The sequence below is a fragment of the Xiphophorus maculatus genome, chromosome 24 (assembly GCF_002775205.1).
Source record: "Xiphophorus maculatus strain JP 163 A chromosome 24, X_maculatus-5.0-male, whole genome shotgun sequence".
Lineage (NCBI taxonomy): Eukaryota > Metazoa > Chordata > Actinopteri > Cyprinodontiformes > Poeciliidae > Xiphophorus > Xiphophorus maculatus.
In genome coordinates this window covers 7,069,372-7,090,130 of record NC_036466.1, presented here as the reverse complement: position 1 = coordinate 7,090,130, position 20,759 = coordinate 7,069,372, and the positions used below count along the sequence as shown (strand labels likewise).

At 43.7% G+C, this 20,759-nt stretch overlaps 2 protein-coding genes across 6 annotated transcripts; both read left to right on the top strand.

Annotated features, from left to right (window-relative positions):
- The first annotated feature begins 661 nt into the window (after positions 1-661).
- Positions 662-3,307, top strand: LOC111607667. Of its 2 annotated transcripts, none has more exons than XM_023329854.1 (5): positions 662-773; positions 858-1,120; positions 2,012-2,278; positions 2,620-2,772; positions 2,848-3,307. In XM_023329854.1, exons 2-5 carry the CDS (start codon positions 871-873, stop codon positions 3,009-3,011), a joined length of 834 nt encoding a protein of 277 aa, XP_023185622.1. In that variant the 5' UTR covers positions 662-773; positions 858-870; the 3' UTR covers positions 3,012-3,307. The 2 variants fall into 2 exon arrangements, with proteins under 2 accessions (XP_023185622.1, XP_023185621.1); XM_023329853.1 differs by having other exon boundaries at positions 1,985-2,278.
- A 1,041-nt stretch (positions 3,308-4,348) lies between these two features.
- Positions 4,349-20,459, top strand: LOC111607665 (NLR family CARD domain-containing protein 3-like). 4 transcript variants are annotated; one of them, XM_023329850.1, is made up of 13 exons: positions 4,349-4,376; positions 4,543-4,633; positions 4,990-5,062; positions 5,143-5,292; positions 5,413-5,578; positions 6,388-6,443; positions 7,950-8,068; positions 8,540-8,613; positions 10,639-12,391; positions 13,651-13,845; positions 18,028-18,201; positions 18,732-18,884; positions 19,404-20,459. In XM_023329850.1, the coding sequence occupies exons 7-13, from the start codon at positions 7,953-7,955 to the stop codon at positions 19,408-19,410; spliced, it is 2,472 nt and encodes an 823-aa protein (XP_023185618.1). In that variant the 5' UTR covers positions 4,349-4,376; positions 4,543-4,633; positions 4,990-5,062; positions 5,143-5,292; positions 5,413-5,578; positions 6,388-6,443; positions 7,950-7,952; the 3' UTR covers positions 19,411-20,459. The 4 variants fall into 4 exon arrangements, with proteins under 4 accessions (XP_023185618.1, XP_023185617.1, XP_023185616.1 ...); XM_023329849.1 differs by having other exon boundaries at positions 7,945-8,068; XM_023329848.1 differs by having other exon boundaries at positions 7,888-8,068.
- The last annotated feature ends 300 nt before the right edge of the window (positions 20,460-20,759 follow it).

The window sequence follows — 20,759 nt, the reverse complement described above, 5'->3', positions numbered from 1 at the left end:
GGAATATATATGTAGCATCCCGATCCACACTCCATTCCAGTTCATGGCGGTAATGCACATCAATAAGTTGCTTGCCAACCGCCAAAGAAGAAGAAGAAGAAGAGCAGCGTCTGGATCAGGTGGGTGTTCACTTCTTGTTTTGCTGATGTTTTATTTACAATGTTTTAATGTGAAATTAATCCACAGCATAAACAACTAAGCAGGTGTAAGTGAACCAGGGTGTGATATTATTTAAAACAATGTGGTTGCAAGGAAGTAAATTTGATAAGACTTTATTTGAAGGTTGTACGTAAAAAAGGACATATGATTCTTTATAAATGTTGTCATGAAATGTCATTTTGTAAATAAGACACTTTTTTATACAGGGTTTACACTTTTAATTGACTTTTTATGTAATGTTTTAGTGTAAGTGTGCATAAAAATCTCATTATTTACCAAAAAATGGACAAAGTTTACACTTTTACTGTGTGGATTATTGAACAAAACTATCAAGCTGCCCTTAGATCAAATATAACTCGGATTAAATTAATGAATGAAATATAAAATCAGTATTCCTGGATGTAGAAAATGTTTCTGTAAGGATGCAGTTGTGACCTCACACCACTAGGGGCGCTAGCGGCCGCGCTGTTTCTCTTCTCGTGTACAGTGCGCATGCTCACTGAGCATTGTTGTTGTAGTCAGCTGGTGGTTGTCATTCTGGCGGAAAGTGGAGAAAAATATCAAGTGAAACGGAGCAAAAGCCGAACGGATTGAAATATTTTACAGAAACGACAGTAGGTGTCGCTGTTTTCGCTTTATAACTAACAGTGGCGCTTAATTTTATTTAAAATTAGAGCAAGTTGATCGTTTCTCCGCAGGTGGAGCGCTCGGATGGAGGCAGAGCCGGAGGACCAGGAGGAGGAAGAGGCGGCTGCCGCCATGCTGTGGTCCATCCAGGAGGCTCTGGAGAGGCAGACCCAGCAGATCGGAGCGTCGGCCTGCGGGGCCACAGCGGTGGTGGACGTCCTGAAGGCCCTCGGAGTGGATGTTGCGCCGGAAGAAGCTGACCGCTGCGTCCAGACCCGCCTGAGGAGGAACGAGTCTCCGCTGCCAGACTACCTGCTGTCCCGCAGCGAAGCAGGTGAGCTGCGGCCATGTTTATATTATGGGATGTTGGAGCGTGAAGAATAGTTTTTGACATGTTTGCCAGCGAAATAATGTGCAGCTGTTCATTTCTATTGAGATTAGAACGGATAGCAGTGACAGAAAATGTATTTTTGGTCATAATTTTCTGTATTTAAAAGCTGTTGATTGTGTTAGAGTACAGAGAGTAGAATGTAAATCTGCAAGTTTTAATTTGTAAATAATTTGAAGGGATCTGGATGAAGTATTTTTGTTCATATGACATCCGATCTTAATTGAGTTTCTCGTTTTTTTCTCTTAAAAAATGTCCAATGACAAGAGATATTTGTCTGTTAGTTGTACGATGAAGTTAGAGTGGGGTTACAAGAATAGTCTTTTAATTTTATTTCTGAAAGTCCTCATAATAGTATTTGAAAAAAATTCAAAATTGTACTTGATAAAATTACAAGCGAAAGTCGTTTTAATTAGGAAAAAAAGCTTGTAGTTATTAACATGTTATGATTTCTGTCATTAAAACAAACTAAATGAATTTTTAGAGTTCTTCTGATATGATGGTGATGGGTAAAAAAACATCTGTAAAACTAATACCAAAGTAAAATTTCACATTTCTCATTTAAACATTTTATTTTTTCTGTAGAAATTTTAAAAAAATTACTACAATTCTTGCTATAGAAAAGAAGTCACAGCTTCAACCTAATATTTTAATGTAGATCTGAATTCAAAGTCAAAATAAGTCAAACCAAGATGGCCGCCCTGACATCACTCTGCATGTTCTAAACACAAGGAGTGAATTAGTTAAAAAATAATGTAGATGTTCCATGAATTAATCTGTAGTGTGAATCTTTTTTCTTGTTGCCGTTAGCGACCGGTCATGTTTACCTTCGTCCAGGTGCGACTCACGTTCAGCTGATCCGAGGTGCTCAGGAGGCCAGCGGCGGGAAGGCCGTCGGCCGCTTCTTCCACCTTTATCCACGGCGGCGCGTCAGGTTGGTTTCCTGGCTCGCACGCTGGATCAGGAAGGGCGTCGTTCCCGTGGCGACCATGAACATGCAGGTGGCCGTGCCCGACGGCGAGGAGGTCCCCGACGCTTGGCACCATCAGCTCATATTTGGAGTGGCGCCCAGAGCCGTTTTTATGACCAACCCTTTGGATGTAGGTGTGTAAGCCAGAAGATTTATGGTTTATTTTACCATATTGTACCAAAGCAGTCAACCTGTTGGTTTAGTTATTGGTTATTTTACTCTTAATTCCACTTACTGAACAAATGAAAGTTGTTTTTACATGCTGGTGTGTCTTTAAGTGAGCTGTACTGGCGCAGAGTTGTCACATAAAATAGGATTTCAGTACGTTTATCTCTGATTTTTGTTTCTAAATGGTTCAAGTCAAATCAGAATTGTTTTTCTGTATCAGAATTGAAAGAAGGGGATGAGCGCATCTCTGTTTTGTCATCTACTTTTATATGAACATAAAGAAGTTTGGTTCTGTTCTCTCTTTCAGTCGGTGAGGTCGAAGTTCATCAGCGACTCTGCAGCCAGTCGGTGCTGCTGGTTCGTCGGGAAGACGTTCTGCAGAGATTAACGCCCGACGGTCCGCCGACCGACCTCTCCCAGATTCAGTCGGACCCGCGCTGGTGGAAGCTGGACGTCGAGGGTGAGGCGGCGACCTTCCTCACCCACCTGACGCCGACCTCTGAGCCTGGTTTGATTCTGGTTTTCTTTTCTCCAGGTCAAGTGAGGCGGATGATGTTAGAGGAAGAGCTGGAGGACGGGCCCAGGACGGCTCACGTCAGCATCCCCGCGGCGTACAGTTCAGGGGTCACGCTGTTTGCGCTGACGGGTTCAGACGTGGCTCAGCAGCTCCTCAAGGCTCCTGAACTTCCTCTGCTGTGACGACGGAAAAACCGACTGGAGAAACGCTGGAAAGGAAAGCAGCTCTCTGATTATTCTCCTCCAGTCAGCTGGAACGCTGATTATCTCAGTTCATTTATTTATTTCAGAAGCAATAAAAGCTTCAACTCCATCTTAGTTATGAGACTGAAATATGGAGTTGGAGTTAGTGAGCTTCGGTTCATTTTCTGCTCCGTTTTTTCCACTAAAGATGTAGAAATGTCGCATCTTTTGCTGTTTCTCCGTCATGTTTTACATGTAATATTGTTACAATACTAATAATAAATGTTTTTGTGGAATGTTCTGTGTTTCTTTAAAAAGTTCAAATATTAATGTTCAATGTATAACTAAAATATAAACTCTCAAATGCTAAAAGCAGAAATATTTAAGTATACTATGTTATTTATTTTAAATGCATAAGTTTGGAATCAGAGAGGAATTATCAAGCACTAAAAGCCAGAATACAGTTTCCAAATAATAAAATGTGTGGAGTCAAAATGAAAACAGTTGTGAAGTTTTACCATAATGAGCATTTGTAGGAGAAAAGGGTGAAGTTTGCAAACTGAATAAGTAGGTTGCTTATACAAGTTAAAAAATGTATATAGTTCTTAAAGAGATTTTAGGAAACTTTCCAAAATCGTTCCTGAAGATCAGCTGCATTTCTTTTTAGGGAACGATTCTCATGTTCAGGACCCGGCACTGCTTCAACATGTCTGAAGTAAAAATAAAGTATTTAGTGTGAAGGCTATAAGTGAAATAGATCTGATAATGTAGAATGATGTGCAGGTTCTTATGAAGTCAAAAAAGGTGTGCTGGTTATTTAATTTAATGTAGTGAAGCATTTAGGAAATAACAGATACGTTGAGGAATGAAGACATTTTTTCACAAAGGTAATCCTGGCAGCGAAGAAAAACGATGTGAAAGATGAATGAAGAAGATAAGATGGGGATTTTGGAGGAAATTGAAACGAAGGAAAGAATTATTAGAGTATGAAAATACTGCAAATGCAGTTAAATCATTACTGAAAGTACGTTTGTAAAATATTGTTGAATGAAATCCTCCTAAAAAACTTCAAGAAGTAATGTTGTTAGTAGTAACTCTTAAATCTGATAAACTTCTTCCGTTTGTTGTGTTTGCTGGCCATAGATTTTAACCACATCTATGGTAGTGAAAAAGTTAAAATCCTAATTTAGCTCTAACGATGATTGAAGCTTCATTATTGCTTTAGAAAGTGTATTAAAAGTAAATGTTAACTATTTATTTTACAGTTTAGCGGTAAACGAACTACGTCTCCCGTGATGCTTTGCGCTTTCTCTCCCATAGGAAGTAGTGGAATCCAAAAAGTGTTCCTCCCATCATTTGGTGAAGGTAAGACTCCACACGTGTCGACGGTTTTAGCTTCTCTGTTCTCTCTCTTTTTTCGTTAGTAATTTAGTTTGTGTGCAAACTTTGCATGTTTTTCTCACTGTGACTCCACGCAGTGTGTGTGTGTGTTAATGTTTAGTTGCGTCACATGTGTCCCGACTCCCCGCAGCTTCCACGGAGGGTCAGTCCACCCACGGAGAGCGGGGAAAGCACAGCAGGCGAAACGGGCTGCGAGTAATTCTTGGTTCATACCAACAGAGGTTGGTAAATGTTGTGCATGTCGACGTCTTTTTGCTGCTAGGTTCACTTTAAAGTCAACAATATTTAGAAAAGAAAAGCTTAAAAGTGATGGATGCAAATAAAGATTTCATTATTTTCTAGCGGCATTTTAAATCTGCTCCCAGCTTATTATATGTACTTTTCTATCAGTTGGTTTCAGGAGGTCACATGAGCCCAGTGACTCCAATCAGAGTTGAACATGTTCAGCCAGGGTCCAACACTGGACTCTCTGTTCTCCCAGAGATTGGCCCGTTTATCTTTACTCTGTTTCTGCAGTAATCTGGGGCTCCAGATCAATGCCGATTGTGTTAAAAGTCCAGTTTCCTTTTTCTTCCAGCTCATTGGTTTGATCTCTACGATTTCATCGGACCTCCATCCCCTGGAAAAGGTCACGGCTCTTCCTGCTAAAGGTCAGCGCTTGCATAATTGCACGGTGGCTTCGCACGGTGAGAGAAAATCCTCCTTCAAGTCGAATCTCTTGTGGTTCCAGTTGCGATGGCGGAGCGGGTTCTGGTGGTAGGAGGCGGGGGACGGGAACACGCGCTGGCCTGGAAGCTGGCCCAGTCGCCCCGGGTCCAGCAGGTTCTGGTGGCTCCCGGAAACGCAGGAACCGCCAGCTGCGGCAAGATCAGCAACTCTGGTACCTGAGGGGCTGTTGGACCTGCTAACTGCTCAACATAGGATGTATTTTAGCTGAAGTCACTGGACAGAATTGAAAAACAGAGGTGAGCATCTGTAGCTTTCTGTTGCGTTTCTGCAGAGGTGTCGGTGAGCAACCACAGCATCCTGGCTCAGTTCTGTAAGGACCACCAAGTCGGTTTGGTCGTAGTCGGACCCGAGGCGCCGCTGGCAGCAGGTGGAATCGATTCCAGTTTCTTATTGTGGGATCAAACCTCAGGAGGTTCTGACCCGTATCGTCTCTGCAGGTATGGTGGACGATCTGACGGCGGATCTTTTCTTATTTCTGTAGACAGTCTTTAAAAACAGATAAAAGTATTTAAATGACATTAACAGCAGCAGCATAATATTGTATGTGTAATACATTTATTTACAGATTAATTCAGTTCTACAAAAGACTGCAATTAACTAAGTAATATTAAGTACTAATAATTTAAACTTTATTAACTTTTTATATTTAATTTTTCTCTATTAGCCCCTTTCATCCTGCTTGATGCTCCTATCGCAGGTGATTGAATTTTATTTCAAACACATTTTTATTATTTATATTTTTTCAGGCCTTGAGTCTCAAAATTTCCCACAGTGAATCGTTTTTGGAAGATTTTTATAGAATAAGTTTTATTTTCCATGTACTAACCCTGCAGTGACTCTTATTTAACATTAATGTAAGCTGATTTGATTTGGCCTGATAAAAGTGAAAATGAGATCAAATAAACTGCAATTAATATGAAGAGGAATATTTGTAGTTGCGATAGTTCACCACCAGAGGGCAGTGAGCGCTCATAATCCTCCATCAAACGCCTGTTAAACTGCAGTTTGTTCTGCTGGTTTTCTGCTGAATCCTTGAAAAAAGCTGCTCAGCTTCAGATCTGCTTCACTAACAGCAAAACAGAAATACTGAAGCTTTTCCATCTTCACTCTAGTTTTTTCACTCTGTTAAATCTAACTGAACTATTAATGTTTATTCAGATGAATCAAACTTTGGCTCTAGAGGAAAACACAAGTTACGTGACTTCCTGTGGAAATAGAAATTGAAACCAACTCTGGTCTCGTTCAGATCAGCCTCCATTTTGAGCTGCAGGATGGAAATAACTTGCTGACTTGTTACTAGAGGTAAGTGTTGCCGCTCCGGGTCCCTCCGTGTCTCTCGGCTCTCTGGAGCCTTTCTAACCGATGAACCCACCGAGGCTTCCCGGGGCCTCAGTCACCTCGGCCTGGGTCGCTCGGCTCTCATAGGGCCTGGTCCCCGCAGCAGCGCTCTGTTTACTTTATTGAAGGCCTGATCTAGAAAGGAATTAGATCAAATGAAAAACTTTATTGTGAGACGTTGCTGCTTTTAAAGTGATGCTAAGTGAGGTTACATTATGCGACTATAAGGAACAAAAAGAGAAATATTGAACACACTATAAACACACAGCTCAGTTACTGCGCAGTTAACCTGGTGAATGATCAGCTATGATCTACCATGACAGCAGCATCTAAAGCTGATCTGTTTGTGTGGAGCAATAATGAACTTTTCAGATTTAATCTAAATAAACTGAGAACTTAATGTAACTTTTACAGTCCATCAGTTCTTGCTGCAGCGACTCTCTCTGGTGTTTTAACCTAAAAAGCAGAACTAAAACATTGTAAACTAGTTTCTCTGCTTGTTGAAATCAGCAGGAAGTGAATCACATCACTCCGTCCCTCATCAGTCTGGGGTTCAGCAGAAACTGATGTTTCTCTTGTCTGTGGATCAGAACCGGCTTTAAGCCGTCCACAGATTTCCTCTCTTCCTCCTCACTGAGTTTGGTCTTTTTCCAGGTTTTCCTCTTGTTGCTCCTTTCAGCAGGAAGAAACTCTTTGTCTCTCAAAGCTCTGCTGGAAAAATGCATCCAGATCCAGACTGACTCTTACCTGAAAGGTTGCTGTGTTTAGCAATCAGTATCTGCAAAATCGGAATCGATCAGCCAGAAAACTGCAGTCGGTTCAACCCTAAAAATAACAAAACTTTTAAATGGAGCAATAATAATCAAACAAATAATTTCACAAACGTTTTAGATCAGTTGTAACAAACTAGTTTCTAACTAAAAGAGTTGCATTAATGTGTCTCTTTATTTTGAAGTTCAATCAGATCAATAGACTAAATATGTTTCAGGCCTCGCTGAGTGTTTGGGGGCTTCATCCCCCTATTGAAGCAGCTGTTTACCCATGATTCCTTGCAGTGGGTCCAGCTGGTACCTCAGCTGGATGCTGTGGTCCCTGAAAGCTGCTTTGTGTCTCTTGAGCTGAGAGGAAATCCTGCTGAGCTGCACACAGAGGCTGACATGTTGCTGAGATCCAAGCTGGACCCGGTTCTGTCTGGAGGAGAGCTGTGGACCCGACCTGAGCTGCTGCTCCCTCAGAACCTTCTGCTCACTGACTCCCTCCATACAGAGCTACAATGGAGTCATGATGCGTTCAAGTCCACTGGGAGCTAAATAAGTTCACTAGTTCATAGGAAATGTTCACTCATTCATTCAAATGATTCACTCTGATCCTCTGAACACATGATGGGAACCAGCTTTCTGCTTCACAGGACAGTTACTGGAACCGGATCACTGGACTGACTGGTTCTGGTTTCTCTCTCCAAAAGGCCAGAAGATGAAAGATCAGGACAGAGCAGAACCTCCAGGACCCATCAGTCCATCTATGAGGAGTGACTGGTCCAAAGATGATCCTCCATACTTCAGTAATGAACCTGAGCCATCAGACAGAAAGTAAGAAACCATTTTCTAACTGATTCATGTGAATCTATAGAGATATAAAATAAAAGATATTAACTGGTTGATCTTCAGTGTTTTAATAAACAGTAACTTAATTTTCTGAGATATTAATTTAAAGTTAGTCATGAAGGATGTTGGTCAGTAAATCAAAGTTTGAATGAAGGTCTGAATGAATCAATGATAAAAATGTTGCATGAAAACAAAAACAACCAACAATGTGAGGAGCAACGACTCAGATTGTCTCTAAACCCAGTGAAGCACTGCAGCTTCCAGACTGGGAACACTGGTATCAGTCATGATACCAGATATGATACAATGAAGAACTTCACACCAGAGATCATCAATGATCTCAGGTTCTGTTCTGACCCAGTTCTGGTCTCTAGTTTGTGGTGAACCTTCATGAACATGTTCAGCTCCAGCCTGTTGATAGTGAAATATTTCACTGATGAAGAAATGTCTTTACAGGAGCTGTGAGTGTGAAGAAAGACCCAGAACAGGAGCTGAACGGCCGACAGCCAATAAGAGCAGCTGTTCTCCAGGTGAGACTGAACTCCTCCAATCAGAGCCTCCTGTCGTCTCTGTTGGACCAGATCCACGTCTTTAGTTGAGATTTGGAAATTTAAGGTTTAAAAGTCTTTTAGTGATCAATTATTTCAGCTGGTGTAACTGGAACTTATGTGCTGGTGATGATAAAGAAAGGAGAAAAAAAGTGATGAAAATGTTTGTTAATCAGTCAATATTTTCATCACAATATTCACCAATAATATTGAGAGTTAACAGCTCCTTGATGACCTTCTATCAGATCGCGTCTTTAAACATTCAGAGATAGAAGGTAAACTTGAGAAGAACCAAACCAGAGCAGACAAGGACTGCAACAAAATAGATGCTGTGATGAAGAAGAACAGAGAGCCTGCAGATTGATGGTCAAACATCTTCAGCACATGGATGAATTGAAGGTTTTAATTAATTTCCGTTTTTGGGATTGCTTTTTATTATATTGTGCCGCCATATCTGGCTTGTCTTTATTTATTATCGTAGCTGCTTCAGGTTTGCTTTTGTTACATTGTGCAGCCGTGTTCGACTTGCCTCATTGAGTGTTGCAACGGTGATGGGTTTGTACTTATATTTCTATTTCATGCCCCTTTTACGCTGCTGGGGAACCTCTGGTGGCATTTTCTGCTCAACAGGGTTTCCTGGCCTATTCGCTCGTCGGTTTACGGGTGAAGAGTGGCGAATTCAGCTCGACCTGACCGAGTCCTGTGACCGCCAGAGCGCTCGGTCCCTCAGAATCATCGTGTTTCACGAGAAGATTAAGGGACTGAGCTGTCATTGTCACGTGACTATATAGACTTACTGGTGTCACCGGGGGTCACATGTGACCATGTTGGTATAAGATTCTCGACCTGTGCAAGAGAGATCATTACCTGAGTGAAGTTGGCCCCCCCACTTTTATTAAATCAGACAAAATTGGTGTCAAACGTTTGTGCTGGTTTGTGCAGCAAAATTTTTTGTTTGTGCTGCTATCATTTTAAAGATATAAAGAAATGTTTTTAGAGGTCATCAAAGGTCAACCAGCCCCCCCACCTTCTTCATCTCCTGGCTCTGAGGGTTTGTTGAGGGTGCATTTCTGCAGATTGCAATAGCATAGGTTGGAGGAGAAGCCTGAATATATGTATATATATATTTTTGGCACAGATGAGCTGTCTTATATCATACTGTACTGAAACAGTAACAATTTTGGAAAATATGTAAAAATACATTCCTTTTATGAATCTTGCATACTGCAGGTGCAAGTGGACAAACTTACCTTGATGCACTGCTATGAAGTATTGAAAAGAAGTGTTGCTGTCGATCATAACATTGACCTCAAAAGGGCTGAGTACATGCCAAGCACATGCTTGGTTATTTTCTTATTTTTTGTATTTAAAAAGTACAGTTTGTCTAATAGCACCCTCTAGTGATCAGAAGCTAAGATACAGGTCACCAAGATTGTTTTGGGAGGCATTGTAGCAACCTGTTCATTCGAAATAAGACCAAGTTTGAATTTAATTTCTTCCAGGTTAAAATTAAAGTATTCATATTCATAGGTTAGCAACTTACAAAATGATAGCAGTACAAATGACAATTTTTGCTAAACAAAAACATAAAATATTTAATATATATATATTTTAAATACCCCTGGAGAATAATTTTCTTTATATCTTTAGAATGATAGGAGCACAAATGAAAATCTTTGCTGCACAAACCAGCACAAACGTTTGACACCAATTTTGTCTGATTTGAAGAAGGTGGGGGGGCCAACTTCACTCAGGTGAGATCATTCAGTGCTTTAAGCTCCGCCTCTGGTGGTCATCTGGGATTCATAGAACCGTAGTTACAGTCGTGACTTTTGTTATTCTTACCATACAGAATTTTTATAAAATTTGGGCTTTTTATTTATTGATTTACTTTTTTCTCATCCATTAAAGCTGATGCACAAATTGTCTCTGAGAATATCAAAAAATTATTGTTTTCCTTATGTTCAGCTGAAGTGTCTCCTCTCCTGTCTTTGTCTCTTTCTTCAGATTTTGATATTCGGTGTCAGAGTGACCATAAAGCGTCTCTGAAGAAGAAGTGCCAGAGTCTCTCTGAAGGCGTCGCTGAACCTGGAAATCAAACCGTTCTGAACCAGATCTACACAGAGCTCCACATCACAGAGGGGAAAACTAGAGAGGTCAACCAGGAACATGAGGTCAGACACATTGAAACAGCATCCAGGAAACAAGAAACAATCAGAAGAGAAGACATCTTTAAAGTCCCACCTGGAAGAGATCAACCAATCAGAACAGTGATGACCATGGGAGTGGCTGGCATTGGGAAAACACTGTTAACACAGAAGTTCACTCTGGACTGGGCTGAAGGCAAAACCAACCAGAACATTGATTTCATATTTCCATTCACTTTCAGAGAGCTGAATATGTTAAAAGAAGAAAAGTTCAGCTTATTAGGACTGATTCATAAATTATTTTCTAAAACCAAAGAAATCAGCAGCTTTGAAACGTTCCAGGTTCTGTTCATCTTTGATGGTCTGGATGAAAGTCGATTTACTCTGGATTTCAAGAACAATCCGATCCTGACTGATGTTACAGAGTCCAGCTCAGTGGATGTTCTGGTGACAAACCTCATCAGGAGGAAACTGCTTCCCTCTGCTCTCCTCTGGATAACCACACGACCTGCAGCAGCCAATCAGATCCCTGCTGAGTGTGTTGGCATGGCAACAGAGGTCAGAGGGTTCACTGACCCCCAGAAGGAGGAGTACTTCAGGAAGAGATTCAGAGATGATGAAGAGAAGGCCAGCAGGATCATCTCCCACATCCAGAAATCAAAAAGTCTCCACATCATGTGTCACATCCCAGTTTTCTGCTGGATCACTGCTAAAGTTCTGGAGGATGTGATGGAGACCAGAGAGGGAGAAAAACTGCCAAAGACTCTGACTGAGATGTACATAGCATTCCTGGAGGTTAACTTCGCAATCAAGAAGGAAAAGTATGATGGAGGAAAAAAGACAAGATCAATCTGGAGTCCAGAGAACAAGAAGCTGATTGAGTCTCTAGGAAAACTGGCTTTTGAGCAGCTGCTGGAGGGAAACCTGATCTTCTATGACGAAGAGCTCAAAAAGTGCGGCATCAACATCAAAGATGCTGCGTTGTTCTCAGGAGTGTTCACTGAAATGTTTAAAAGAGAGAGAGGGACGTGCGACATCTCCGTCTACTCCTTTGTTCATCTGAGCATCCAGGAGTTTCTGGCTGCAGTCTACATGCTCCACTGTTTCACCAGCAGGAAGTCAGAGGTGATCAAGACGTTTCTGGGAGAAAAATACAGAGAAACATCTCTAGATGAGTTCATGAAGAAAGTCATGGAGAAATCCCTCAGCAGTAAAAATGGCCACCTGGACCTGTTTGTCCGCTTCCTTCATGGTCTCACTGTGGAGTCCAACCAGAGACTCTTAGAAGATCTGCTGGGTCAGACAGAGAACAGTCCAGAAACCATCCAGAGAATCATCACCAACCTGAAGGAGATGAACACTGATAGAATCTCTACTGACAGAAGCATCAACATCTTCTACTGTCTGATGGAGATGAACGACGTCTCATTTTATCAGGAGATCCAACGGCTGTTGGATTCAGGGAAGCAGCTCTCAGTGACTGACTGTTCAGCTCTGGCCTTCATGCTGCAGATGTCAGAGGTTCTGGATGAGTTGGACCTGGAGAAGTACAACACATCAGAATCAGGACGACTGAGACTGGTTCCAGCTGTGAGGAACTGCAGAAAGGCTCGGTGAGTCCAGATGTTTTCATTGTGTGAATGCTGATTCAGCTCTATTGTCCTCCTGTTTCTTCTTCTTCTTCAAGTTGCTTCTGGATGTTTTTGGTCTTTAACTTCTTCCTTCATCCTCTGGACTATTTCAGCCATTCAACCATCTAAACATTCAGCTCATCCAGGACAGCTGCAGCTTCTGGTTTTAGACATTTTGATCATTTTAAAAATATTTATCTTTTTATCAGTTTTCATGTTTAAATGAATAGAAAACCCTGAACTCTAGAAAAAAATCTATTTTGTCTGAAAGATCCAATCAGCCAGAGAGACTTTTACACTTTAAACTCCTCTTCACTCATTGAGCCGCTACTCCTTTTAGGATCTTTGTCTTTTTTTATATATATAAAATCACTGTTTAGGTTTGATGGACACTTTAAAATAACCCCAATAATTGCTGCTGTTGTCATGGAAACCAGTTAGAAACTTAGTGAACCAACTCTTCCTCCTCCCACTAGTTTCCTCTGAGTTTGTAAATGAGAGCAAAATGTGGTGATTGTTGTCTGGCTCCAGAAAAAGTCCTAGTTTCTGTCAGATCCTCCCAAAGCTCTGAGAACTCTGCTTCCAGAGCTGGAACCATTTTCCTCATCAACTCTTCATCTGCAGCTTTTGTTGAAGCTGTTAGCCATGAAGACCTGGAGAGACATGAGCTTCAACTTTTTAGACATCTCAGCCTCTTCTAGTTACTGGAGAACTTTCACTGCTTCACCATGAAAAATGCTGCTGGACCCAAACGCTCTGTTTTGGTCTTCAGCTCTTTAAGAGTTTAGCAACAATTTCTTCTAATATCCGTTGAAACCTTTGTTCCTCTGAGCCAAATGGTCTAGTCCAAGTCCAAGCTGTGAGCAGTTCCTCCTCCTCTCCATCATCTCCAGTAGTTTCCTTCATCAGCTCAGTCAGCCTCTTCATCAGCTGCTTCAACTCCTTTGAGGCTCTGATGCTGCAGCTCCATCAGATGCTGCAGAGAAAACTGAACTTTCCTTCACAGATGATAGAAGATCTTCAACATCTGACTGCAGCTGAAGGTCTGAGGACATGAAGCCTGGACCAGAACCAGAACCTGGACTTTAACCAGGAACTGCACAGATTCTCTGTGGGGTCAAACTCAGTAAATTGAAGATCAGATGTTGATCAGATGATGACATCACTGTTATCATATTTTAGTCTGTTTATGATCCAGATTGATTTCATTAGAACTGAATTTATTTCTTCTCTAATCACAGACTTGGTGACTGTTTGATCCAAAAGGCTGAATGTGAAGTTTTGGCCTCGGCTCTGAAGTCCAACCCAGATCTGACTGAACTGGAAATAAATCAGATCACACTGGGAACAATGGGATTTAGAATCTTTGAAGACTCTGATGTGAAGCCTCTGGTTGAGATCCTGGAGAGTTCAGTCAGTAAAGTGAAGAATCTGAGGTTTGTTTTCTTTATTTATACAATAAAATCATTCATTTATACTTTAAACATTAGTTTAATTAATGCTTTTATTCTAGTATATTTTATTTTAAAACAACCTGTTTAAATGTCAGAATAAAATCTCTAAAACTTTTTACCTTATATATATTTTTTTATATATATTTTTTTTTCTTATTTCAGACTTTGAGATTATTGAACTTTGTTTTTCAGATTTTTACTTTAAATGTTTTTTACTGATGAACAAAATCCATCCATCCATCTTCTTCCGCTTATCCGAGGTCGGGTCGCGGGGGTAGCAGCTTCAGAAGGGAGGCCCAGACTTCCCTCTCCCCAGCCACTTCTTCTAGCTCCTCCGGGGGAATCCCGAGGCGTTCCCAGGCCAGCCGAGAGACATAGTCCCTCCAGCGTGTCCTGGGTCTTCCCCGGGGCCTCCTCCCGGTGGGACGTGCCTGGAACACCTCACCCGGGAGGCGTCCAGGAGGCATCCTGACCAGATGCCCGAGCCACCTCAACTGGCTCCTCTCGATGTGAAGGAGCAGCGGCTCTACTCTGAGTCCCTCCCGGATGACTGAGCTTCTCACCCTATCTCTAAGGGAGAGCCCAGCCACCCTACGGAGAAAACCCATTTCAGCCGCTTGTATCCGCGATCTCGTTCTTTCGGTCACGACCCAAAGCTCATGACCATAGATGAGGGTGGGAACGTAGATTGACCGGTAAATCGAGAGCTTCGCTTTTTGGCTCAGCTCTCTCTTCACCACGACGGACCGGTACAGCGCCCGCTTGACAGCAGACGCTGCGCCAATCCGCCTGTCGATCTCCCGCTCCCTTCTTCCCTCATTCGTGAACAAGATCCCGAGATACTTGAACTCCTCCACCTGGGGCAGGACACCCCGCTTGACCCGGAGAAGGCACTCTACCCTTTTCCGGCTCAAGACCATGGCCTCGGATTTGGAGGCACTGATCCCCATCCCGGCCGCTTCACACTCGGCTGCGAACCGCTCCAGCGAGAGCTGCAGATCATGACCTGATGAGGCCAGTAGGACCACATCGTCTGCAAAAAGCAGAGACGAGATCCTAAGGCCACCAAATCGGATCCCCTCAACACCTTGGCTGCGCCTAGAAATTCTGTCCATGAAAGTAATGAACAGAATCGGTGACAAAGGGCAGCCCTGGCGGAGTCCAACTCTCACCGGAAACGAGCCCGACGTACTGCCGGCAATGCGGACCAGACTCTGACACCGGTCATACAGGGACCTGACAGCCCGTATCAAAGGGCCCGGTACCCCATACTCCCGGAGAACCCCCCACAGGGCTCCCCGAGGGACACGGTCGAACGCCTTCTCCAAGTCCACAAAACACATGTAGACTGGTTGGGCGAACTCCCATGCACCCTCCAGGACCCTGCCGAGGGTGTAGAGCTGGTCCAGTGTTCCACGACCAGGACGAAAACCACACTGCTCTTCCTGGATCCGAGGTTCGACTATCCGACGGACCCTCCTCTCCAGGACCCCTGAATAGACCTTGCCAGGGAGGCTTAAGAGTGTGAACCCTCTATAATTGGAGCACACCCTCCGGTCCCCCTTTTTGAACAGGGGGACCACCACCCCGGTCTGCCAGTCCAGGGGAACTGCCCCCGATGTCAATGCGATATTGCAGAGTCGCGTCAGCCAACACAACCCTACAACATCCAGAGCCTTAAGGAACTCCGGGCGGATCTCATCCACCCCCGGAGCCTTGCCACCAAGGAGCTTCTCAACCACCTCGGCGACCTCGTCCCCAGAGATTGGAGAGCCCAACCCAGAGTCCCCAGGCTCAGCTTCTTCAATAGAAGGCATGTTGGTGGGATTGAGGAGGTCTTCGAAGTACTCTGCCCACCGACCCACAACGTCCCGAGTAGAGGTCAGCAGCACACCATCCCCACTATAAACAGTGTTGGTGCCGTACTGCTTCCCCCCCCCGAGACGCCGGATGGTGGACCAGAATCGCTTCGAAGCCGTACGGAAGTCTTTCTCCATGGCCTCTCCAAACTCCTCCCACGCCCGAGTTTTTGCCTCAGCAACCACCCGAGCCGCATGCCGCTTCGCCTGCCGGTACCCATCAGCTGCTTCCGGAGTCCCACAGGCCAAAAAGGCCCGGTAGGACTCTTTCTTCAGCCTGACGGCATCCCTCACCGAAGGTGTCCACCAACGGGTACGGATCACCGGGGCCCCACTCTGGAGCCAGACCTGGAGGGGGGGCACGATGGCGAGCGTCTGGTGGCCGGGCTTTAACCCATGGAGCCCGGCTGGGCTCAGCCCGAAGAGGAAACATGGGTCCCCCCTCCCATGGGCCCACCACCTGTGAGAGGGGCCAAAGGGGTCGGGTGCAGTGTGGGATGGGTGGCAGCAGAGGGAGGGGACCCTGGCGATCCGATCCTCGGTTGCAGAAGCTGGCTCTTGGGATGTGGAATGTCACCTCTCTGGTGGGGAAGGAGCCGGAGCTAGTGTGTGAGGTCGAGAGGTTCCGGCTAGAAATAGTCGGTCTCACCTCGACGCACGGCTCTGGTTCTGGAACCAGCCTCCTTGAGAGGGGCTGGACATACTTCCACTCTGGAGTTGCCCAAGGTGAGAGGCGTCGGGCAGGAGTGGGCATACTTGTTGCTCCCCATCTCGGCGCCTGTACGTTGGGGTTTACTCCGGTGAACGAGAGGGTAGCATCCCTCCGCCTACGGGTGGGGGGACGGGTCCTGACTGTAGTTTGTGCTTACGGGCCGAACGACAGTTCAGACTACCCACCCTTTTTGGAGTCCTTAGAGGGGGTACTGGAGAGTGCTCCTCCTGGGGACTCCCTTGTTCTACTGGGGGACTTCAACGCTCACGTGGGCAATGACAGTGAGACCTGGAGGGGTGTGGTTGGGAGGAACGGCCCCCCCGATCTGAACTCGAATGGTGTTCTGTTGTTGGACTTCTGTGCTCGTTATGGATTGTCCATATCGAACACCATGTTCAGGCATAAGGGTGTCCATATGTGCACTTGGCACCAGGACACCCTAGGCCGCAGTTCGATGATCGACTTTGTCGTCGTTTCATCGGATCTGCGGCCGTATGTCTTGGGCACTCGGGTGAAGAGAGGTGCGGAGCTGTCCACTGACCACTACCTGGTGGTGAGTTGGCTCCAGTGGTGGGGGAGGAAGCCGGTCAGACCTGGCAGGCCCAAACGTGTTGTGAGGGTCTGCTGGGAACGTCTGGCGGAATCCCCTGTGAGACGGAGCTTGAACTCCCATCTCCGGCAAAACTTTGAACACGTCCCGGGGGAGGTGGGAGACATGGAGTCTGAGTGGACTGTGTTCCGTGCCTCCATTGTCGAGGCGGCCGGTCGGAGCTGTGGCCGCAAGGTTGTCGGTGCCTGTCGCGGCGGCAACCCTCGTACCCGTTGGTGGATGAACAAAATGAGTAAAATAATTCAAATGATGTAAATTAATGATGGAGATGTTTCAGTTTGGTTTGGTAAAGATTCAGATTGTTTTATTTCTCATTTCTGATTCTCATCTTTACATCCAGAATGAAATGTTGTTCCTCCAGAGTCGAGCCACAAACACTGACAAGTTCAAATCATCATTAATGACCAAATCTAAGAAATGACTGATTGTAGAAAAGCAAATCTAGATGAAATGAATGAAAGTGAGGTTTGCAGCAGCAGCAGGTTCCTCAGCTTTGTCCTGAAGCTGTGGTTCTGTTGGGCCGGGTCAGAGAGGAACCGTCCTCTTCAGTCTGACAGCTGTCAGTCGGTTGGAGCCTCGTCTCTGTGATGATGCTTCATCAGGTCACGTCTCCTTAGGAAATAATGGCCTCCATTGGCTTTCAGCAGCTTTAATAAGAACCCAAGGCCATTAATGAAGAAACTGAGTGGTTCTGATCCAGTTACCAAGTCGGGTCTCCAGCTGATGATCAGGAACCAGCAGAAATAGCTCAACTCATCCAGGCTGATAGAAAACTTTGAGTTTCTTTTTGATCAAATGTTCTGGTTCTGCTGGTTTGGACTCTTTAAACCAGTTTGACTGGATCAGATGTTAGAATCAGTTCATCATGTTTCTTTTACATTCAGGGAAATTAATTTTCTACATTTTTATTATTTATTTGTTCATATTTCAGTTTTAACCTGCATCCTGTTGGCTTCAGCTCACATCTTTTATTCTTTATTCAGATTGAATCTCTGCAGTTTGTCAGAGACCAGCATGACTTCTCTGTTCTCAGCTCTGAAGTCCAAACCGACCCATCTGACAAGACTGGACCTGACCATCACCAACCTTGAAGGTTCTGGACTGAAGGAGCTCTGTGGTTTTCTACAGACTGATGGCTGCAGACTGGAGACATTGAAGTATGTAATTATATAATTATTGATATTTCTGTGAATTATTATATATAATTGATCATAAATCAAATTAATTTCTTCTGTTCTAATAAATATTTTCTGAGTTTGTTCCTGGACTTGGATCCAGAGTTTAATTTAGTCCCTCTGTGTAACTGAGTTGGACCTGCTGATCTGAGGTCAGAACAGGACAGCATTCGGACCCCCAGTGTGTAGAAATCCCCCTCATGTGAAGCAGGTCAAAGGTCATTTAACCCAGTCTAGAAAAGTGAATTCCTGGAATCTGTCAGGAACAAATCAATAATCAATGACTGATGCTTCAACACTTTGATCAGAACCTGGAATGATTTTACTGACTAAAATCCTCCAACACAACATGACCCAGTTCCAGGTTCTGGTTCTGGTTCTGAAGTCAGCAGGTCTTTATTGAAGCAGCAGCTTGTTGGCATTAATATTGATGAGAATCTTTAACTGGTTCTGTTGGACTGGTTAACCTGCATCCTGTTGGCTTCAGCTCACATCTTTTATTCTTTATTCAGATTGAATCACTGCAGTTTGTCAAAGATCAGCTGTGATTATTTGGCCTCAACTCTGAAGTCCAACCCGACCCGTCTGACAGAACTGGACCTGGAAGGAAACAACCTGAAGGATTCAGATGTTCTGCAGCTGCAGAATCTAGTAAAGGCTGTAAAGTAAGTAAATGTTTGTAGTGAGTCCAGCTCCTGTCAGCATATTGAACTAAACCCAGTTAGCATCAAAGCAAAGATCCAGTGTTCCCAGTAAAGCTGCAGCTTCTCAGTGGGAGGAGAATGGTTCAGGCTTCCTGATTGGACACAGAGACAGCAGTCAGCCAATCAGAGGAGCAGCAGCTTGCTGTGTTCCTGTGTTTGTGTTGGTGTGAAGATGAGTGTTGTTGCTGTGTCCATGTCTCCAGGAAGTCCAGCTGGACTCCAGCGTCCAGCCGTCCAACATGTCTAGAGACAGTGGTCCTCATCCATCAAACTGTGGCAGCAGCAGATCTGATCTCAGATCTGTTTGTTCTCTCAGTTCAACAGGAAACAACTGATCAGGTTCATCTTAGTCACAGCTCTGAGATCAGTCTGACTGCAGCCTGGAAACCATCTAGTGGATGTGCTGCGTCACTGACTGCTGCTGGAGAGAGGCTGGAAACACTCACTGATCTGCTCTCTCCTTCCTTCTTCTCTCTGCAGGTTCTGATCTCTGTGAAGTAGAGAATGGTCTCAGTGTCCTGCTGATCCTCAGAGGTTGAAGCTGCAGCAGTTTGAGTCTAAAGAGACTCTGACTGGATCATGATGATGACCTCTGACCTCCAAGGTTTTCCTCCTGTTTATTTTCTCGTGTCTGTCATTTAGTGTCTGATATTGTTTGTCTCTTTGGATCAATAAAGATCCAATTCAAACTGGGCTCCATTTAGAGGCTTCATGGAGTTTTGATCTGAACTGGATTCAACTGGAAAGTTGATCTTTTTTCTCTCTGATTCATTTTCATCCTGGAACCAGAAATGGTCTGAGAATGGAAACATGGGAATCATTTTCAGTTCAGCTTTGAAGCCATGAAAGACACTTCAAACCTCTTTTCTCTGCTGCTTCTTCCTTCTGCTGACATGAAAATGTTCCTCAAAGCTCCACAGATAAAAAGATGCTTTACTGGAAACTGCAGAGAAACTTCAGCTTCCATCAGAGAAACCAGTTTAACCAGTTTAGAACTGGATGTCCTACAGAAACTCTGATCTTAGAGCAGTTTTCAGGAACATCTATAATTTGAAGAAAACGATTTTTACATCTTTTTATCTTTTTATTTTTGTTCTGAAAATCTGTAAATAATAAAGTTTTCATCATAGTCACTGATTCTCAGTGCTTTAATATGTCAGTTTGTTTTGGCTGTTTACCTTTTTAACTCCATATTTCGTGTTTTAATTGTAAAAGTTTAGGACTCAATGTAGCCCATCATAGCTGTTTACTGTGATTTTGCTGATTTATTCAGGCCTCAGAGAATTAGTGGGGTAATGAGGTGATTGGCTCATTTTCCATCCATCCATTCATTTTCTGTTGACCCTTGTCCCTAATTGGGTCAGGAGGGGTGCTGGTGCCTCTCCAGCTACGTTGCGGGTGAGAGGCGGGGTCACCCTGGACAGGTTGCCAATCTGTAGCAGGGCGTGATTGGCTTATTTTATTTTTTTAATATCTCTTTTAATGTAATGTGTGTTGCTGGGTGTTTAATGATAAACCAATACAGTTTTTAATAATGTTCTTTGTTGGAGTTTTTTTCTATGCAGCTTACTGTGTACAGATAGAGTAACAGCAGCTTTATTTTAATCCTCCATGCCGTTCAGCTTACTGTATTCAGATCAGGAAAGATATTAAAATTTATATATATATATATTTAGTTTTTATCTTTAGTTTGACAGTTTCATAAACAGAAACATTGTTTTCTGTGTATTTAACAATTTTTTAAGGTTCTAATTTAAGGCAGTAGCTTATTTTTGAATCATTTAGTCTGCTTCATACTATAACCGTAGTTATTTTATTTCCCAGTGTTTTATTTTG

Coding starts and splice junctions, on each gene's coding strand:
- LOC111607667 (XM_023329853.1), top strand. CDS start 871: ATGGAGGCAGAGCCGGAGGACCAGGAGGAGGAAGAGGCGGCTGCCGCC. Junction 1,121..1,984: donor GCTGTCCCGCAGCGAAGCAG/GTGAGCTGCGGC, acceptor TGTTGCCGTTAG/CGACCGGTCATGTTTACCTT. Junction 2,773..2,847: donor GTGGAAGCTGGACGTCGAGG/GTGAGGCGGCGA, acceptor TCTTTTCTCCAG/GTCAAGTGAGGCGGATGATG.
- LOC111607665 (XM_023329850.1), top strand. CDS start 7,953: ATGAAAGATCAGGACAGAGCAGAACCTCCAGGACCCATCAGTCCATCT. Junction 13,846..18,027: donor AGTAAAGTGAAGAATCTGAG/GTTTGTTTTCTT, acceptor TTCTTTATTCAG/ATTGAATCTCTGCAGTTTGT. Junction 18,202..18,731: donor TGCAGACTGGAGACATTGAA/GTATGTAATTAT, acceptor TTCTTTATTCAG/ATTGAATCACTGCAGTTTGT.